Here is an 18,914-nt window from a genome sequence, read left to right on the forward strand (position 1 = left end):
TGAACAAACTTTATATTTCTCCTAAAGATGTATTACAGGTGCCTACACATTATCCTTTTGATATTAAGCTTGTTCAAGTATGCGCTCTTAGTTTCTAGGAGAAAAACTATGCAAAATATCACAATATTCACTGAATATTCATTATTTTCTAATTTATGCAAATTTGAACTTGTTACCATGGCAACAATAATTAGAAATATGAATAAATATTTTCATAATATAATTTGGGAAGTATTCGAAATTAAAGAAACAGTCATTTCAAAGTTTATTTAAAGGTTTTGAATTTTGATGCATTTGGGGGCCAAAACAGGCCCAAACCATACATAGTCCATTTTGAAAAGGCTGGCTACTCAACACTATCATACCATTTTATGCTCAATCTGTTAAGATTTGCTTACAAAGCATTAACAATTGCGTAGTTAAGTTACGTAATGTTTTAGGATATATAGCAAAGATCTGACCAGAACATGCAGTGAATAGTAAGTACTGTTCTGATTGGTCAATATCAAAGTGTTATTCACAAAGTGACGGATATCATTTTTTTTAAAAATAATATCCGTCACAGTGTGACAGATATTAGTTATATTTAATTGATTAACAAATATCCCAGCTGATATGTCGAAGCATGGCGCATGTCATGTCAAATGTTACTAGATATACTAAATTATATCCTTCAAGCTTTGTATAAATATAAAGAGGTACAAGTTGTTTTCTTTTTGACATAAGCAAGGATGTTTATTGAGTATAGTTCAAAGATCTAATTCAAAAACATCTTGCAGTTACAAGTAGAAACTAATTATTGAGCAATCTTTCCAACCAGACAAACGGTTTGTCAGGGTTTTATGACTTTACAACAGCTGTCCACAGATGGTGAAGTCAAATGTCATAACCTCGATATGGTATCATGACATCACAGGCTTTCCTGTTTGTTTGAAGCATAATTAAAGGCCTATCATATTTAATGCATTTATAGACTTATTTCAAAAATAGCAAATTTAAGCTAAGTGGCTATACAGTGACCTATTTTTTGAAAAATGATAACAGGAAATAGAATAGGACATCCTCAAATATCTACCAACAAACTATACTTATTGTCATATTTTTTATGAAAGGTAATTTGCACAATGTTTTATACTGTATTTTAGATTGGAACTTTTTTAACAGGAGCAGAAAAATGTCGGTCAGACCGAGGTTCAAATCGCGGGACCCTCTGAACTCGAGACAGACGCTCTACTCATTGAGCTACCTGGTCGCCGACAATCGACCCAGTCCAGTTTCGCTACACTTTTAACAAATAAGTATACTATATAGGTATCACTTTGATGTGAGATGAAAAGATTTTGTTTTCCACCAAGAGTCGGGAATAAGAAATGTTTGGTTAAATATTTTAAAATATTTTGATTGCAGGAAAATAAATTGGTATAGAAAACTTTTTGTTTAATAATGAATTTATAAATTATAATCATTTGTCAAGGAAATATTTTGGTAATGAGCGCTTGGATTAGAAACTAGATTCCATTGTATTAAGAGACGATATACTTAACACTGTAATCTAGAATATAATTGCACAACGTTTTAAGGATGAAGGAAAGCATTGCTTGAAATGTCTTCACATAAAGAGAAAATCATCATTTTATAATTTCATATAAAGTGGAAATCAATTTTGTTAGTTCGTATGGAGTGAAAGTCATCATTTTATTGGTTCACATACTGTGAAAGTCCTAATCCAAAGTCTCTACCTGAAGAAGCCAGACAATGGCACAAACCGTTGACAAGTACCCAATATCACGGTTGTCATGTCTCACAATTGACATTGCCTACAGTGTGAGAAAACATCTCGCACACTGAGATGTCCTAACTCACTCACAACGTAACGTATATCATGGCTTGTGGGCCATAAATCTCACGCTTTTGTAAATGTTCTCCATCCTTAGCTTGTCAAGCCAAGAACCTTCTCCCAAGCTGTTCTGCTTGATTCCCTATTGTGTGGTAATCCAAAGTTTTCACCTTCTTCTTGTAATACAAATTTACACCTGTTAACAGTGATCTGAACTTTACCCTTTTTAAATGTTATATAAAACGTTTGGTAATTTTAGCACTGTTTGACACCACATTACACTGATGGATCATTCACAAAATCTGACATGACTTGGAGGTTTTTGTGTTGTTTGCTGTCTTTTCAATTTTTGGTTTATCTTGTACAGTGTGGGTTTCAGATTTTTCTGGTGTCAAGACTGTGTTGTTTTTGGATTCAGAGCTTCTTTGGGTTTCTGTGGTGGGACCTCCATTTGGTTTAGAATGGTCAGGTTCCACAGGCCCAGGTTTTGAATGAACAGATTGTTCCTCTGTTACTTTGCTGGTCACAACATCTGTTGGTTTTGGAACTGTCTCTGTTGTTGTGACAGACTTATCCTCTGTTGGTTTTGAGACAGTCCCTGTTGTGGCAGTTTTATCCTCTGTTGGTTTTGAGGCAGTCTCTGTTGTAGTCGAGTTTTCCTCTGTTGGTTTTGAGACTGTCCCTGTTGTGGCAGACTTATCCTCTGTTGGTTTAGAGACAGTCCCTGTTGTGGCAGTTTTATCCTCTGTTGGTTTTGAGTCAGTCCCTGTTGTGGCACTCTTATTCTCTGTTGGTTTTGAGACAGTGCCTGTTGTGGCAGACTTATCCTCTGTTGGTTTTGAGACAATCCCTGTAGTTGTGGCAGGGTTATTTCCTGTTGTTTCGGAGCCTTTTTGATTCTGTATTTCCTGACTAGACTGACCCTCCTTTGTCTCTAGGACTAATTCATTCACCTGTTATTAAAATGAAACTGACAATTGAAAATGCATGTTAACCTGAATTCAATACATTTAATGCTGAAACCAACATCATAAAATGACAACATTTTCAGTACCACAGTTTTATAAAATGGATGATATATATAATGGGTTTTTTATGACATTTACCATGCAGATTCATTTTCAAACGAAAGAAATAAAGATAAAATGATCACACAATATATTTATATTTTTTTCATAAATAAAGATTCATGTTAAAGACATAATGAAAAATATTAACAGACATTATTTTAAAAGAAACAATTAAGCTAGAAATAATAATCCATTCAATTTCTGTCGATCATTAACATCGCTTTTCCTGACTTCAAACAATCATTTACCCATATGACTTTAAAGAGAACCTGTGTATTTTTTTTCTTTTGTGCTTTTGTACATCAATATCTTAAAAAAAGGCCCATAGGGTCTGTATTGCTCACTTGGATATATAAGCAATCATTGAAAACATATTCTTATTAAAAGCAAGTCTCCAGAAGTGGAGCAAAATTGCAGGGCTGAATCCTGGTGTCATGATTGTAATAGTTTGTTCATGCACAGCAAGCACATCTATGGTTATAGGATGGGGATCACAACTGTTTTGACCTAAGTTATGACTCAAGGACTATTTAGACTCAAGGGTGGGGCTAATCCCTATAGCATGACTGTATTTGTATATGGTGATTGGATGGGGATCACAACTGTTTTGACCTAAGTTATGGCCCAAGGACTACTTAGACTCAAGGGTGGGGGGCTAATCCTGATAGCATGATTGTGTTTGTATATGGTTATTGGATGGGGATCTCAAACCCAGGGACTAAGTTCAAACATCAAGAGTAGGACCCTGAGGCCAATTCTGATAACATGATATTGTGTTTGTCTCTCCATGCCTATGAATGTCATGCATGTAAACTATATGGTTATGAGGGTAAAGATCATGACTTGTTTCTGTGATAATTTATGACCCTGGGACTTTTAGGTCCCCACAGACAGATCATAGTGTCAATCCTGGTAGAAAGATTGTGTTTGTATCTTCAGGCCTGTTAAGCAGGTACCCTTCTATTTTTTTTATTGTCATCATCTAAGGATGCTTTCAACTTAATACAAGAGGCCCAAATGGCCTGTATCGCTCACCTGGATATCTAAGCAATCATGGCAAAATATTCCCCAAATGAGATCCAAGGGAATATGCCAGACCCCATGGCAAGGCCTATCCTTGTAGCATATCTGTATTGGATTTTTCATGGCCAGCAATTTTATGTATGGTTATGGGGTGGGGATCTCAACTGTTTCCAAGCTGTGACTCAGAAACAAGGTCCCTAGGGTTGTGGCCAGACCCAAGGATCAATTTTAATGTCATGACTGCATTCGTCTCTTTTTGCCCAGCATTTGTATTTATAGGTTTGGGGTGGGGATCTCAACCGTTTCAAAGTTATGACCCAGGGGTTAAGTCTCCAAGGGTTGGGCCAGACCCTAGAGCCGTCCTGGAAGCAAGTGTGCATTCTTCTCTTTATACTCAGCAATTGTATATATGGTTATACGGTGGGGATCTCAACCATTTCCAAGTAATACACTTATTTTGGCCCCACCATTTGTACAATTTTGAATCCCTGCCTCCCATAAATGCTTCCGACCAAATGTGATCGATATCCATGGCATAGTTCTGCAGAAGAAGTTGCTTAAAGCAATATAGACAAATTGCCCCCTTTTGGCCCCACCCCTCAGCCCCCTGGGGGGTCAGCCCCACTATTTGTACAATTTTAAAATCCCCACCACCTAGGGATTCTTCTAGTAAAATTTATTTAAATTCCAATCAATGGTTAAGAAGAAGAAGTCGTTTAAAGAAATTGTTGATGGATGGATGACGGACGACGGACGGACGCCACGGTATAGCATAAGCTCACCTTGGTCCTTCGGACCCGGGGAGCTAAAAAGAGTTCTTGTAGAATACCCAGAAATGTCATCTGAAACATTTGACAGATTGATGATGAATAATTGACTTGAGAATGGCAGGCTGTAGTACGGTATAATTTCACCTTGGTACTTCAAACCAGGTGTGCTAAAAATACAAATTAATATACTTCCTTGGTCATTTGTGGGAAATATACATGCTTATATCAAAAGTACACATAAATGATAAAACAGTCATGGCCTGACATACATGTCACCACTAGTATACCTTCCTTCCTAGGTAGATCATTATAAAGATAATATAACTTCCTTCCTAGCTAGGTAGATCATAATAAAGATAGTATAACTTCCTTCCTAGGTAGATCATAATAAAAAGAGACAATGTTCATCACATTATATGTTAATAGAACAGGGAAATATTTTAGCAAAAATGCTTCGGGATCAAAATCTCTTGGAAAATTCATATGATGAAAACAAAGGGTGAGGGATTAAGAAGAACTGAGGTAAGTATTGTTTAAACCTAACAGGAGAGTGGGTAGCTTCCATGATATATAAGCTCTGATAGTTTTACTTGCCTTGATGAGATGTATGTCTGTGCTGTCTGTATCCTCCTGTAGCTCCTGTTTCACCTTAAGGAGGTTCAGAAGCATTGGTTCTGCCTGCTCTGATGCCTCCTCTTTATCTCTGAAAAAAAATCAGCAGAAACTTAATTCAAATACCTTAGACGAAACCCAGATCTTCATACGCCTGTGAAATATCACAGGGGCACACAACTACTAAAACTATTGCATTTGTTAGACTTTCAGCTGGTGGATACGTACTATTCAGCGACTGAAAGTCTTACAAAAGCAATATTTTTAGTAGTTGCGTGCCCCTGTGGTAATCTATTTTTTAAGGTTAGTCCATTAATCTATTGTTGAGAAATCATGACCACAAAGATTTGTAAAGAAGTTCTCTTTATTTTCATGTAATTTTGAGCTAATAAAACCTACATGGCACACCCATAGTGTAAATTTGATAAGTAATATATATTGGGAAAATTTGGTCCAGTCAAACTTTTGCCTTGCACCCATAAAATCTATTTTCGCTAATTGTTAATTTCATCCATCACATTTGATTACATCTCTACTAATACTTATAATGTTGTTTACAAATGCCCGGTGTAGTGATAAATTAGCTCTCATTACAGAGAGCAAAAAGCTGAAAGTTTTACTGCAGCGAAAAACCTCCTGGTATATACTTAGTATCACTCTACTAGTCGGACAAATGGACAAACATGGACAAATCAATGCAATATGCCCACTTTTCAGCGTAAAATTATCAACAATCCTGTGAACCCTTAATCCAGTAAAATTATTGCCGTCAATATATGACCATGTTGTTCAGAACTTATTTCATCAGCTATATCAGTATAAGGTGCATACTGATCTTCAAGTATTGAAGTTTTGGGGTTGACTTATACCAAACACTCATTAATGACAAGAGGCCCAAGGGCCTTAGCGGTCACCTGAGTTATATTATAGGTACTGGTAGCTTTATTTTATTGTTTAGATGTGATGTGGAAATCAGCATGTAAACTAAGTGAAATACAATACTTGTCATGTCATCAAAGGATAAGAATTTGAAAATATTGGTAAATGTTCCCTTTGGGGCCCCACCCTAGCCCCTGGGGATGGGGCAGGAATCCCAATTTTACAAAGAAATACTCTCATTCACCAAAGATGATTCTGACTAAGTTTGAGTAATTTTCTGCTGAAAATGGATGAAATATACCCAAAAGTGTTATTTCCCAATATAAACTATAGTAAACTTTACCCCCTTCCCAAGGGAGAACAGATAGCTCAGGGGTCCTGAAATTTACAATTTAAGTAAAGCCCCTGATGATCTTTCTTTCCATGCAGAGAAAATGACTGTAGACTAGTACCTCTGAGTCTTGAGAAGATTTTTTTTGATATATTGGTTAATTTTCCCTTTGGGGCCCCGCCCTGGCCCCTAGGGTTGGGGTAGGAATTTAAATTTTACAATTTGAAACCATCTTCACCCAAGGATAATTCTCACCAAGTGAAAATAATTTCCTACAGAAAGTTGTCAGAATATACCCAAAAGTGTTATTTCCCTATATAAACTATAGTAAACTTTACCCCCTCCCAAAGGGAGAACAAATAGCTCGGGGGTCCTGAAATTTACAATTTAAGTTAAGCCGCTGATGATCTTTTTTTCCATGCAGAGAAAATGACTGTACCTCTGAGTCTGGAGAAGAAGATTTTGAAATATTGGTTAATTTTCCTTTGGGGCCCCACCCTGGCCCCAGCGGTTGGGGTAGGAATCCCAATTTTACAATTTTGTAGCCTCATATACCAAGGATGATTCTGACCAAGTTTGAAAATAATCCATCCACTGGTTCTTGAAAAGAAGTTGAAAATGTAAAAAGTTTACAGACGACAGACGTAAAGCGATTAGAATATGTCACTTGAGCAAAGCTCAGATGACCTAAAAATAGTCAATTTTCCCAGCTTCACTGCATGCTTTATCATTATCCAAAGTAAGTGACATCAGCTCAATCTACCAATTTTAAACTTACGTTCGTAATATTTCGTCCATCACATCATCTGCAACCTTGACCATAGCGAGATAATCGTTGTAGCTACAGGAGAAGGTCCCACTCATGTCAACCACCTTTGAAATGACATACTTCCTCATCTTGTCTGCTTTGTCACCACCCCTGTTTTTGACATAGTCATACCAAATTCTGTCCTTGAAATTTGCTGCCATGGGAAGAAGTTTCAGAAAGCTGTGTTCACCAGGCAGGTCCATAGTCTGGACAAAGTGTACAACACGTCTACCCTTCAGTAGTCGCTGGCGACAGAGAGCCAGGTGGAGATTCTGCATGTGTTCTTCTGAACTAACAAACTCCTCTGATAGGAAGAGTACAATTGCACGAGCCGTGTCAATGTCTTGGAGAAGTGACTTGTTTCGTTCCCACAGAAATCTGACCTTCAGTTCGGGATGAAGGTTATCTAGTACATGGTTCAAAACCATGGCACAGTAAGTCGCATCACCAGCAAAGCCAATGGCCACATCACATTCTTGCTTGTCTTGGTCCTCAGGGCTGGCTTTCACTTCTGGCAGAGCACTTTTACGATAAATTGTGAAATCCTTTACGTGTAATTTGTAGTTGGTTGCCACATATCTGGTTCTTATCGTCTCGAAAATGTCTTTGTAGTTTACACCTTTTAATTCCTACAACAAATAAAATAAAATCTTATAAGTAATAATTACGTTATCATGCAAATTACCCAAAAATACTTTTTAGTACAATTTACCAGCAATGAAATTATCATCAGATAATTAGAATTTTAAGCAAGCGAGTACACCAGAAAACCCTACAAAATTATGTGAAGAAAATCAATACTACTGCTTTATACAGTAGTGGTAGCCATCTTTAAACTGACATTTGCATAAATATCTTCCTATATTTACAACTTACCTTCTCCAACACATTGAAGTGCCCCTTTTCTCCAGTTTGAAGCCAGTTTATAACCATCTTTAAGATAAAATCCACAGCACCAGCAAAGTTGTCTCCCCTACCATCCACCATGTCGACTTTACAGAATCCTGCATGGGGGGTTGACGACAGATCTTCTATACAAACTGGTAAAAACAGGATCTTAGTTGGCTGCAATAACAAATAAAATCATGTCAGTGTATTACAGGAGTAACAGAACGGATAAAATTAACTTCAAATTGTTTGGTAATTTATAAGACTCTATAAGATCAAGTTCACACATGTTAAAAGCAATCACATTCTTGTAGTTAAGTTAATATTACTTGTGGATGAAGGCAGAACCGACTTGTATGAAGATCACTGGATCATTATGTAAAATACATTGACAACCAGGTTTAATATGGTGCTAAATGCTAATGTCTGACCCTGCCATGAAAATCTTGTTTCGATAATTTCCTTGTCCCGGCCAAATGACAGTGCTGCTTGGTCTGACCTCTATCTTTCAACCTGTCTGGGTTGGGTGACCCTACCAGGAGCACAAAGCCCCAACCAGCATAGCTATCAAGGTCATTGAGGTACTCACCCCTCACCATGGACAGCGATTAGGGGGATGTTGATATATAAGATGTTTATAGTTTATTCCCAAAACTAGTTACCATTGTAACAATTGGACTTGTTGAAGGGTACAGTTTTTTGGACTTGTTGAAGGGTACAGTTTTTTGAACTTATTGAAGGATACAGTTAATTGGACTTGTTGAAGGATACAGTTTTTTGGACTTGTTGAAGGGTACAGTTTTTTGAACTTATTGAAGGATACAGTTTATTGGACTTGTTGAAGGATACATTTTTTTGAACTTATTGAAGGATACAGTTTATTCACAAAACTATATAACAATTGGACTTGTTGAAGGATCTTAAGTCAGAGTTTTAGATATAATATTAATTTGATTTCTATAGACAACAGAATCTTCAAGTGTGATAGAAACTCAATTTTTATGTTTCAAGTCATTTAGATCAACCAATGGAAATGCTGAAACAGTGAAAATCAACTACCCAATTTTCCCTTTACCAATAGTGATTACGTGATGTCACAAAAATGAAATTAGAGTTGTGAAAACGTTGTGTTAGGAACCTACATCAATGAGATGTCGCAGTAGGGCGATGTTGTACTCCTCCTGACAAATCAGAGAAGATACATAGGTCTGGGACACGAGGGCAATAACGCACCGCGCCCCATCCACCGAATCATACAGGGTCTTCTGCCACATACTCCCTGAGGAAAGAATAGACCCATACACATTAGAATAGGCATGTGTCACATACTTACAATAATATACTTACAGAGAGGTAGAATATCTCAATATAGGACATACACAAAATATGCAATAACAGGTAAGAAATACTGTGAAATATTTTCTAAGAACTATGAAACACTGGTAACACTGATAGCCCCCATCCTATTCCCAGCCTACCATTCCTGATAAAATGGTGGAGCATATAAAACAAACATTTCTATTTCATATAAAGGTCAAGGTCACCATAAATATCAGATTCTATCAGAGAATCCTTAGACGGACGATCGTCTGTTATCAGAGAGGACTTACATTTGTAACTATATATATTGGTTTTTATGAGAAGCAATGTAAATAATTCATTTCCAAAAGAATTTCTTATGATTTCTTTTCCAGAAAACAATGGCCAAGATTTGTCAGATACCTCAACCAACTGAACAACAAGCACACAATGACTTCAGCTATTGTAAATTGAACAATATATAAACAACAAGCTCACAATGACGTCAGCTTTGGTAAACTGAACAATATATAAATAACAAGCACACAATCACTTTAGCTATTGTAAATTGAACAATATATAAACAACAAGCTCACAATGACGTCAGCTTTGGTAAACTGAACAATATATAAATAACAAGCACACAATCACTTTAGCTATTGTAAATTGAACAATATATAAACAACAAGCTCACAATGACGTCAGCTTTGGTAAACTGAACAATATATAAATAACAAGCACACAATCACTTTAGCTATTGTAAATTGAACAATATATAAACAACCACCACCCAATGACTTCAGCTATTGTAAACTGAACAATAAATAAACAACCACCACACAATGACTTCAGCTATTGTAAACTGAACAAGATATAAACAACAAGCACACAATGACTTCAGCTACTGTAAACTGAACAATATATAAACAACCACCACACAATGACTACAGCTATTGTAAACTGAACAATATATAAATAACAAGCACACAATCACTTTAGCTATTGTAAATTGAACAATATATAAACAACCACCACCCAATGACTTCAGCTATTGTAAACTGAACAATAAATAAACAACCACCACACAATGACTTCAGCTATTGTAAATTGAACAATATATAAACAACAAGCTCACAATGACGTCAGCTTTGGTAAACTGAACAATATATAAATAACAAGCACACAATCACTTTAGCTATTGTAAATTGAACAATATATAAACAACCACCACCCAATGACTTCAGCTATTGTAAACTGAACAAGATATAAACAACAAGCACACAATGACTTCAGCTTTTGTAAACTGAACAATATATAAACAACACGCACACAATGACTTCAGCTATTGTAAATTGAACAATATATAAACAACCACCACCCAATGACTTCAGCTATTGTAAACTGAACAATATATAAACAACACGCACACAATGACTTCAGCTATTGTAAACTGAACAATATGTAAACAACAAACAATAGGCAAATCTATTATAATAGTCATACAAAATTCCCATTTTATTTCTTTAGTCTTGTTTGAACAGTTTTTATCTAATACAGGTACTTTTTGTCTGGTACCATGGTAAGTTGTACACTACTGACTAGTGAGTGTACAGTTCTGTAACATATTCTCCTTACCCATGGTCAGTTCACTTCGGTCGTAGAAGATCTTAGGTTCAGGTTTGGCCCCTAACAGCTCCTTTAGTAAATCTCCAGCCTGGTCAGGGTTTTTGTGCGAGTAGGAAATAAAGATGTCGTACTGCTTGGTCCTAGCAGGGCCAGGTAGGTCCAGGATATTGTTCTTGACTTCGTCCATCTCTTCCTCTTGGCCAGACAACCTCTCAACTAACATGGAACAGGCATCCTGGATCTTGGTTTCTATACTGTCAGCTTCTTTACGCACTCTGTGAGGGAGATTTGACATGTTGATATTTTTCTTCAGAAAACCTTAGGTTATCGGGTTATCTCTATATACATTCAGCAAGTACTACGTATGGCAAAATAACACTGGTAAAAATAGATAGAGAAGGGAGATAACTCACCGACAATCTTGGTACTGAACTAGAGTGATGTAGACAGGCATGGATTCCACTGTTAGAACATAGAAAGGCTGCAGAATGTTCCCCTTCCTCAAACGGTTACAGCACATAGCCATGTTAAACTGCTCTAAACACTCCGAGCTGTTCACAAACAGTGGGGTCAGCACAACAATGATTCTACAAATAAAAACAAGAGTATAGCAAATGGAACATTTATTTCAACAATCTCAACTCTTAAGCAACTTTTCAACATTGAAGTATCACTCAGAGGTTTTCTTTAACAAAGTTGTAACACAGCTATTTACCTATCTAAGTTTCACTACATTCATATATTAATACCTTAATTGTCATTTGCTAATGATACTGGAATGCAACATCTATCTATAATAATTAAGTGGATGAAGTGTATTTTTAAAAAGAACTTCAGTCAGAAAGCAAAAACCAAGTTATCAGGTGTAATGATCAGTAGCATACATATGCCCTGAATTTATGCAATTTGCACAAATATAAAGAGACTTCTGTTATTTGAACTTTCACCTCCCGTTCTGACCTTGTTCTTAGAGTGGGCCCCAGCAACTCTGTCTGTAAATGATGTTTCTCACTTTCAAACATTGTATGATAATTCTTCGTATAAACAAAAGGAACAGTAAAAACTTGTACAATTTGTACTTAACGAGAGATGTGTGTAAGGTGAATGTGCAATACTCGGTCTATAAGTGGTCGAAATGAAATAATTAAGTTAACAAAGGTCACAGATGTTAAGGTTAAAGGTGGAGGCAAAAAGAAATGCTATGAAACTTATTTTTTGTTACTTAACCAAACTACCCATAAACTGGTAAATACAGACACAGAGCTGAATTTGCTTCCAAGGAATTTGGCCAAACTCAAGAGAATAATGCATGGCAAATCAACAGGTATATGTGTCCATGATAAAGAGAAGTAAAATAATCTACAGTAACAATGAAGTGTAAGTTAAATAATTACTTCAAACATGAGGACATTTTCTGAAAGATTTGATCTTGCCACACTTCATCCTCCTTAAATATTTGTACATCAGCGCAAATCTTTATATCAGATTTCTTCTTCCTGAGAGTTTTCTCAATTTTCTTACACCAATGTTTATCCGCATCTTGGAACATGATGAAAATATCAAATGTCTGTAGGTTTAGACTTTTTTCCTTCAAAAATATAAAAACGTTTTTTTTAGAATGTTATTAGGATTATGAAAATGTAACAGGAGACTGATTAATTGAATCTTTGTTATTCACAGTTTTTTTTAGTACTATGATAGATTCTTAGTAAAGATTATTCTGAATTTTTCTAAAATAAGACTGTATAATCTACCATTGAAATACCTGTAACCCTCAAGAAAACTATGAATCCTATTACCAGGTCTATCATTGGAGTACCAACCTCAAGAAAACTACCCATCATCCTGCAAAATCTGCCATTTGAGTACCACCCTAAAGAAAATTATGAATCATACTGCCAAATCTACCATTGAAATACCACCCTCAAGAAAACTATGCATCATACTACCAAATCTACCATTGAAATACCACCCTCAAGAAGACTATGAATCATATTGCCAAATCTACAATTGAAATACCACCCTCAAGAAAACTATGCATCATACTACCAAATCTACCATTGAAATACCACCCTCAAGAAAACTATGCATCATACTACCAAATCTACCATTGAAATACCACCCTCAAGAAAACTATGCATCATACTACCAAATCTACCATTGAAATACCACCCTCAAGAAGACTATGAATCATATTGCCAAATCTACAATTGAAATACCACCCTCAAGAAAACTATGCATCATACTACCAAATCTACCATTGAAATACCACCCTCAAGAAAACTATGCATCATACTACCAAATCTACCATTGAAATACCACCCTCAAGAAGACTATGAATCATATTGCCAAATCTACAATTGAAATACCACCCTCAAGAAAACTATGCATCATACTACCAAATCTACCATTGAAATACCACCCTCAAGAAAACTATGCATCATACTACCAAATCTACCATTGAAATACCACCCTCAAGAAGACTATGAATCATATTGCCAAATCTACAATTGAAATACCACCCTCAAGAAAACTATGCATCATACTACCAAATCTACCATTGAAATACCACCCTCAAGAAAACTATGCATCATACTACCAAATCTACCATTGAAATACCACCCTCAAGAAAACTATGCATCATACTACCAAATCTACCATTGAAATACCACCCTCAAGAAAACTATGCATCATACTACCAAATCTACCATTGAAATACCACCCTCAAGAAAACTATGCATCATACTACCAAATCTACCATTGAAATACCACCCTCAAGATAACTTTGCATCATACTACCAAATATACCATTGAAATACCACTCTCAAGAAGATTATGAATCATATTGCAAAATCTACAATTGAAATACCACCCTCAAGAAAACTATGCATCATACTACCAAATTGATCATTGAAATACCACCCTCAAGAAGAGTATGAATCATATTGCCAAATCTACAATTGAAATACCACCCTCAAGAAAACTATGCATCATACTACCAAATATACCATTGAAATACCACCCTCAAGATAACTATGCATCATACTACCAAATCAACCATTGAAATACCAGCCTCAAGATAACTATGCATCATACTACCAAATCTACCATTGAAATACCACCCTCAAGATAACTATGCATCCTACTGCCCAATCTACCACATGAGTACATGTACTATCCTTAAATTCATTACACATCATAGTTCTACATCTTCTATTGGAATACCACCCTTAAATTAACAGTGCATAATAAAACAAATCTACCAATTAGATATCACTTTCAAGAAAATGTATCAAACAACCAGATCTATATCTAGAATATCACCCTCAAGTAAACTTTACCATTATTTACAGGTACTTAATAATAATGCTTCAATGCATACCATTAGTGTTACATGAAATCATTACATATAGGCATTTGGATATGTTTTACTAGATATTTACCATTCTCTTTTTACTTAATTTTGTATAAGTATCCTTTATTTTGGAGAAAATCTCAGACATGGATTTGTTTTGTGAACCATAGATGACAATCTTGAAGCACTTGAGTGGCAGACCTGCCATAATCCATTGAGCAGCACAGTGAAGCATGACTGACAGCACATGCTCAGGACTTTTATTCTGAAATCAAGGGAGAGTAACGCAGAAGGTGAGTTTGGACCAAGCACGTCAAATCAATCTTATCTCAGTACTATGTATACAAACATAAGGTAATCAAATACTAAAAATCAATCGTATCTCAGTATTATATATATACAAACATAAGGTAATCAAATACTAAAAATCAATCTTATCTCAGTACTATGTATACAAACATAAGGTAATCAAATACTAAAAATAAATCGTATCTCAGTATTATATATATACAAACATAAGGTTATCAAATACTAAAAATCAATCTTATCTCAGTACTATACATACAAACATAAGGTAATCAAATACTAAAATACAAACATAAGGTTATCAAATACTAAAAAACATTATAATCTCAGTAATATATATACAAACATAAGGTTATCAAATACTAAAAACCAAACTTATCTCAGTATTATATACAAACATAAGGTAATCAAATACTAACAAGAGTATATACTGCGGGGCGGATCAATATATGCCCGTCGAATGTCATATAGTGTTATATACTTTCTTACATTGAAATAAGATCTACAACATTCTAAGAGTGGTTAGCTGACATGCTATAAAAAATGTATGAGAAAATCCCCGGACAAATAATCAAATACTGAAATGAACAAAGGGCAATAACTTTTGCAATAATCGTCAAATCAAAATTCTTTTAAGGGAGACTTAACTTCATATCATGATTATAATTTATACCAAGTTTCAAAGAGATCCGTTGAAATATCTAGGAGGAGATTGCCGGACAAAAAATCAAATACTGAAATGAACAAAGGGCAATAACTTTTAGAAAAATTGTTGAATCAAAATTCTTTCAATGGAGACACAACTTCATATCATGATTATAATGTATAATAAGCTTCAAAGAGATCCGTTAAAAAATGTAGGAACTGGGTGCAAATTTTGTGGGATCAAATATATTTTTATGGGACAAGTATGAGGGTCACCACGATACGGGTGATTATACCCACACAGACAGAGCTGGAACTGCCTGATGGCCGTCGTAAAGTAGGTCACCACGATACGGGTGATTATACCCACACAGACAGAGCTGGAACTGCCTGATGGCCGTCGTAAAGTAGGTCACCACGATACGGGTGATTATACCCACACAGACAGAGCTGGAACTGCCTGATGGCCGTCGTAAAGTAGGTCACCACGATACGGGTGATTATACCCACACAGACAGAGCTGGAACTGCCTGATGGCCGTCGTAAAGTAGGTCACCACGATACGGGTGATTATACCCACACAGACAGAGCTGGAACTGCCTGATGGCCGTCGTAAAGTAGGTCACCACGATACGGGTGATTATACCCACACAGACAGAGCTGGAACTGCCTGATGGCCGTCGTAAAGTAGGTCACCACGATACGGGTGATTATACCCACACAGACAGAGCTGGAACTGCCTGATGGCCGTCGTAAAGTAGGTCACCACGATACGGGTGATTATACCCACACAGACAGAGCTGGAACTGCCTGATGGCCGTCGTAAAGTAGGTCACCACGATACGGGTGATTATACCCACACAGACAGAGCTGGAACTGCCTGATGGCCGTCGTAAAGTAGGTCACCACGATACGGGTGATTATACCCACACAGACAGAGCTGGAACTGCCTGATGGCCGTCGTAAAGTAGGTCACCACGATACGGGTGATTATACCCACACAGACGGAGCTGGAACTGCCTGATGGCCGTCGTAAAGTAGGTCACCACGATACGGGTGATTTTACCCACACAGACAGAGCTGGAACTGCCTGATGGCCGTCGTAAAGTAGGTCACCACGATACGGGTGATTATACCCACACAGACAGAGCTGGAACCGCCTGATGATTTCATTGATAGCATTAGGGCATATTAAGGTCAGAGAAACCAGTGGCCGTCGTAAAGTAGGTCACTAGGGTACTCAATAAATACCTGATGGCCTGTGGCAAGTAGTGGTGTGATTACTGTAGTCTCTTTGTTGTTGAATACTGGTACAAACACACGAAACATCTGACGGATATCTTCTACTATTGTGCAATCTCCCCTCGTTCTGTAATAACAAACATTTATCATTTACTTTCACTTATCAACTTAATTCAAAAGTAACAACTTGGTTTTATTTTCTTATTGGAGGTGGGAATTCATTTTTGAACTAGAAGTTATTATTACAAGTATTGAAACTTCTAGTTTTAAGTACATATATATATGTATTTTATGTCATAAACACACAATAAATGAGACCATAAGATATTTTACTGTCAAATATCTCATTTAAAATAATCTAAGAAAACTTTATATGATTTTGACATAGCAAAGGACTTCACCACATATAGTTGAGGGTTGCGCTATTACCTTTCAAAACAGAGAAGTCGTTTGTAGGGAAGGTGTCCCTCCAAGGGCTGTGAAAGCCAGCAGTGGAATTGTCTTCTCAAGTCTAACTCCATAGACCTACTCAATTGATGCACATTCATACCCAGTTCAGTCTTCAGTGCCCCGATTACCGTTCCTCTCATTGGAGCATAGTCACCTTTTGTTGTAAGTTAAACAATTAATATTAGTATTTATATAATTTCAGCTCTATATTTCTATAATCATAAAATTTTGTTATCTTTCAATCATGGATGAAAAAAGGTTGCAGTCATGCAAATGTCAATCTTTCAAATGGGCTCTGATGGAGATGGGGTGTAATCAGTGTGATATAACTGTGTAACAATGGGATCAGAGGGAGAAAGTAGCACAAGAATGGGACCAAAGAGACATATTAGTGCTACATGGGATCAGAGGGATATATGTGGTAACAATAGAATCAGTGGGATATAACAGTGTAAAAAAAAGATCAGAAGGAGATAGTAGCTCAAAAATTGGATCAAAGGAAGATATACTTTTGTAATAATATGATCAAAGGGAGATAGTAGTGAAAAAATGGGATCAGATGGAAATAGTGTAGTAACAATGGGAACAGAGAAAAATAATATTACAGCTATGGGATCAGACAGAGACAGTAAAGTAACAATGGTATCAGATGGAGACAGTAGAGTAACAATGGGATCAGAGGGAGACAGTACAGTAACAATGGGATTAGACGGAGACAGTAAAGTAACAATGGGATCAGATGGAGACAGTAGAGTAACAATGGGATCAGAGGGATACAGTAAAGTAACAATGGGATCAGAGGGAGACAATAGAGTAACAATGGGATCAGATGGAGATAGTAGCTCAAAAATTGGATCAAAGGAAGATATACTTTTGTAATAATGTGATCAAAGGGAAATAGTAGTGAAAAAATGGGATCCGATGGAAATAGTGTTGTAACAATGGGAACAGAGAAAAATAATATTACAGCTATGGGATCAGAATGAGACAGTAAAGTAACAATGGTATCAGATGGAGACAGTAGAGAAACAATGGGATCAGGGGGAGACAGTAGAGTAACAATGGGATCAGAGGGATACAGTAAAGTAACAATGGGATCAGAGGGAGACAGTAGAGTAACAATGGGATCAGAGGGAGACAGTAGAGTAACAAAAGGATCAGATGGAAACAGTATAGTAACAATGGGATCAGAGGGAGACAGTAGAGTAACAATGGGATCAGAGGGATACAGTATAGTAAAAATGGGATCAGAGGGAGACAGTAGAGTAACAATGGGATCAGAGGGAGACAGTAGAGTAACAATGGGATCAGATGGAGACAGTATAGTAACAAAGGGATCAGAGGGTGACAGTGGAGTAACAATAGGATCAGATGGAGACAGTAGAGTAACAATGGGATCAGAGGGAGACAGTAGAGTAACAATAGGATCAGAGGGATACAGTAGACTAACAATGGGATCAGAGGCAGACAATAGAGTAACAATGGGATCAGAGGGATACAGTAGAGTAACAATGGGATCAGAGGCAGACAGTAAAGTAACAATTGGATCAGAGTGATACAGTAGAGTAGCAATGGGATCAGAGTGATACAGTAAATTAACAATGGGATCAGAGGGATACAGTAAAGTAACAATGGGATCAGATGAAGACAGTAGAGTAACAATGGGATCAGAGGGATACAGTAGACTAACAATGGGATCAAAGGGTGATGGTAGTGTAACAATTGCATCAGAGGGAGACAGTAGAGTAACAATGGGATCAGAGGGAGACAGTA

The 18,914-nt window shown here is 36.6% G+C and overlaps 1 protein-coding gene across 1 annotated transcript in view; it reads right to left on the minus strand.

Annotated features, from left to right (window-relative positions):
• Window positions 1–259: 259 nt before the first annotated feature.
• The window catches only part of LOC110459200, a 25,052-nt gene continuing 6,397 nt past the window's right edge, over window positions 260–18,914 (minus strand). Inside the window, exons 3-13 of the mRNA XM_021511341.1 lie at window positions 17,121–17,295; window positions 16,701–16,818; window positions 14,587–14,763; window positions 12,538–12,731; window positions 11,557–11,730; window positions 11,153–11,418; window positions 9,361–9,497; window positions 8,207–8,395; window positions 7,301–7,959; window positions 5,295–5,403; window positions 260–2,790 (exon numbers count right to left, since the gene is read on the minus strand). Coding sequence (XP_021367016.1) covers window positions 2,131–2,790; window positions 5,295–5,403; window positions 7,301–7,959; window positions 8,207–8,395; window positions 9,361–9,497; window positions 11,153–11,418; window positions 11,557–11,730; window positions 12,538–12,731; window positions 14,587–14,763; window positions 16,701–16,818; window positions 17,121–17,295 — 2,858 coding nt within the window. The 3' untranslated portion in view covers window positions 260–2,130. The remainder of the gene's footprint in view (window positions 2,791–5,294; window positions 5,404–7,300; window positions 7,960–8,206; window positions 8,396–9,360; window positions 9,498–11,152; window positions 11,419–11,556; window positions 11,731–12,537; window positions 12,732–14,586; window positions 14,764–16,700; window positions 16,819–17,120; window positions 17,296–18,914) is intronic.

Source organism: Mizuhopecten yessoensis, unplaced genomic scaffold, assembly GCF_002113885.1.
Source record: "Mizuhopecten yessoensis strain PY_sf001 unplaced genomic scaffold, ASM211388v2 scaffold9985, whole genome shotgun sequence".
Classification (NCBI taxonomy): Eukaryota; Metazoa; Mollusca; class Bivalvia; order Pectinida; family Pectinidae; genus Mizuhopecten; species Mizuhopecten yessoensis.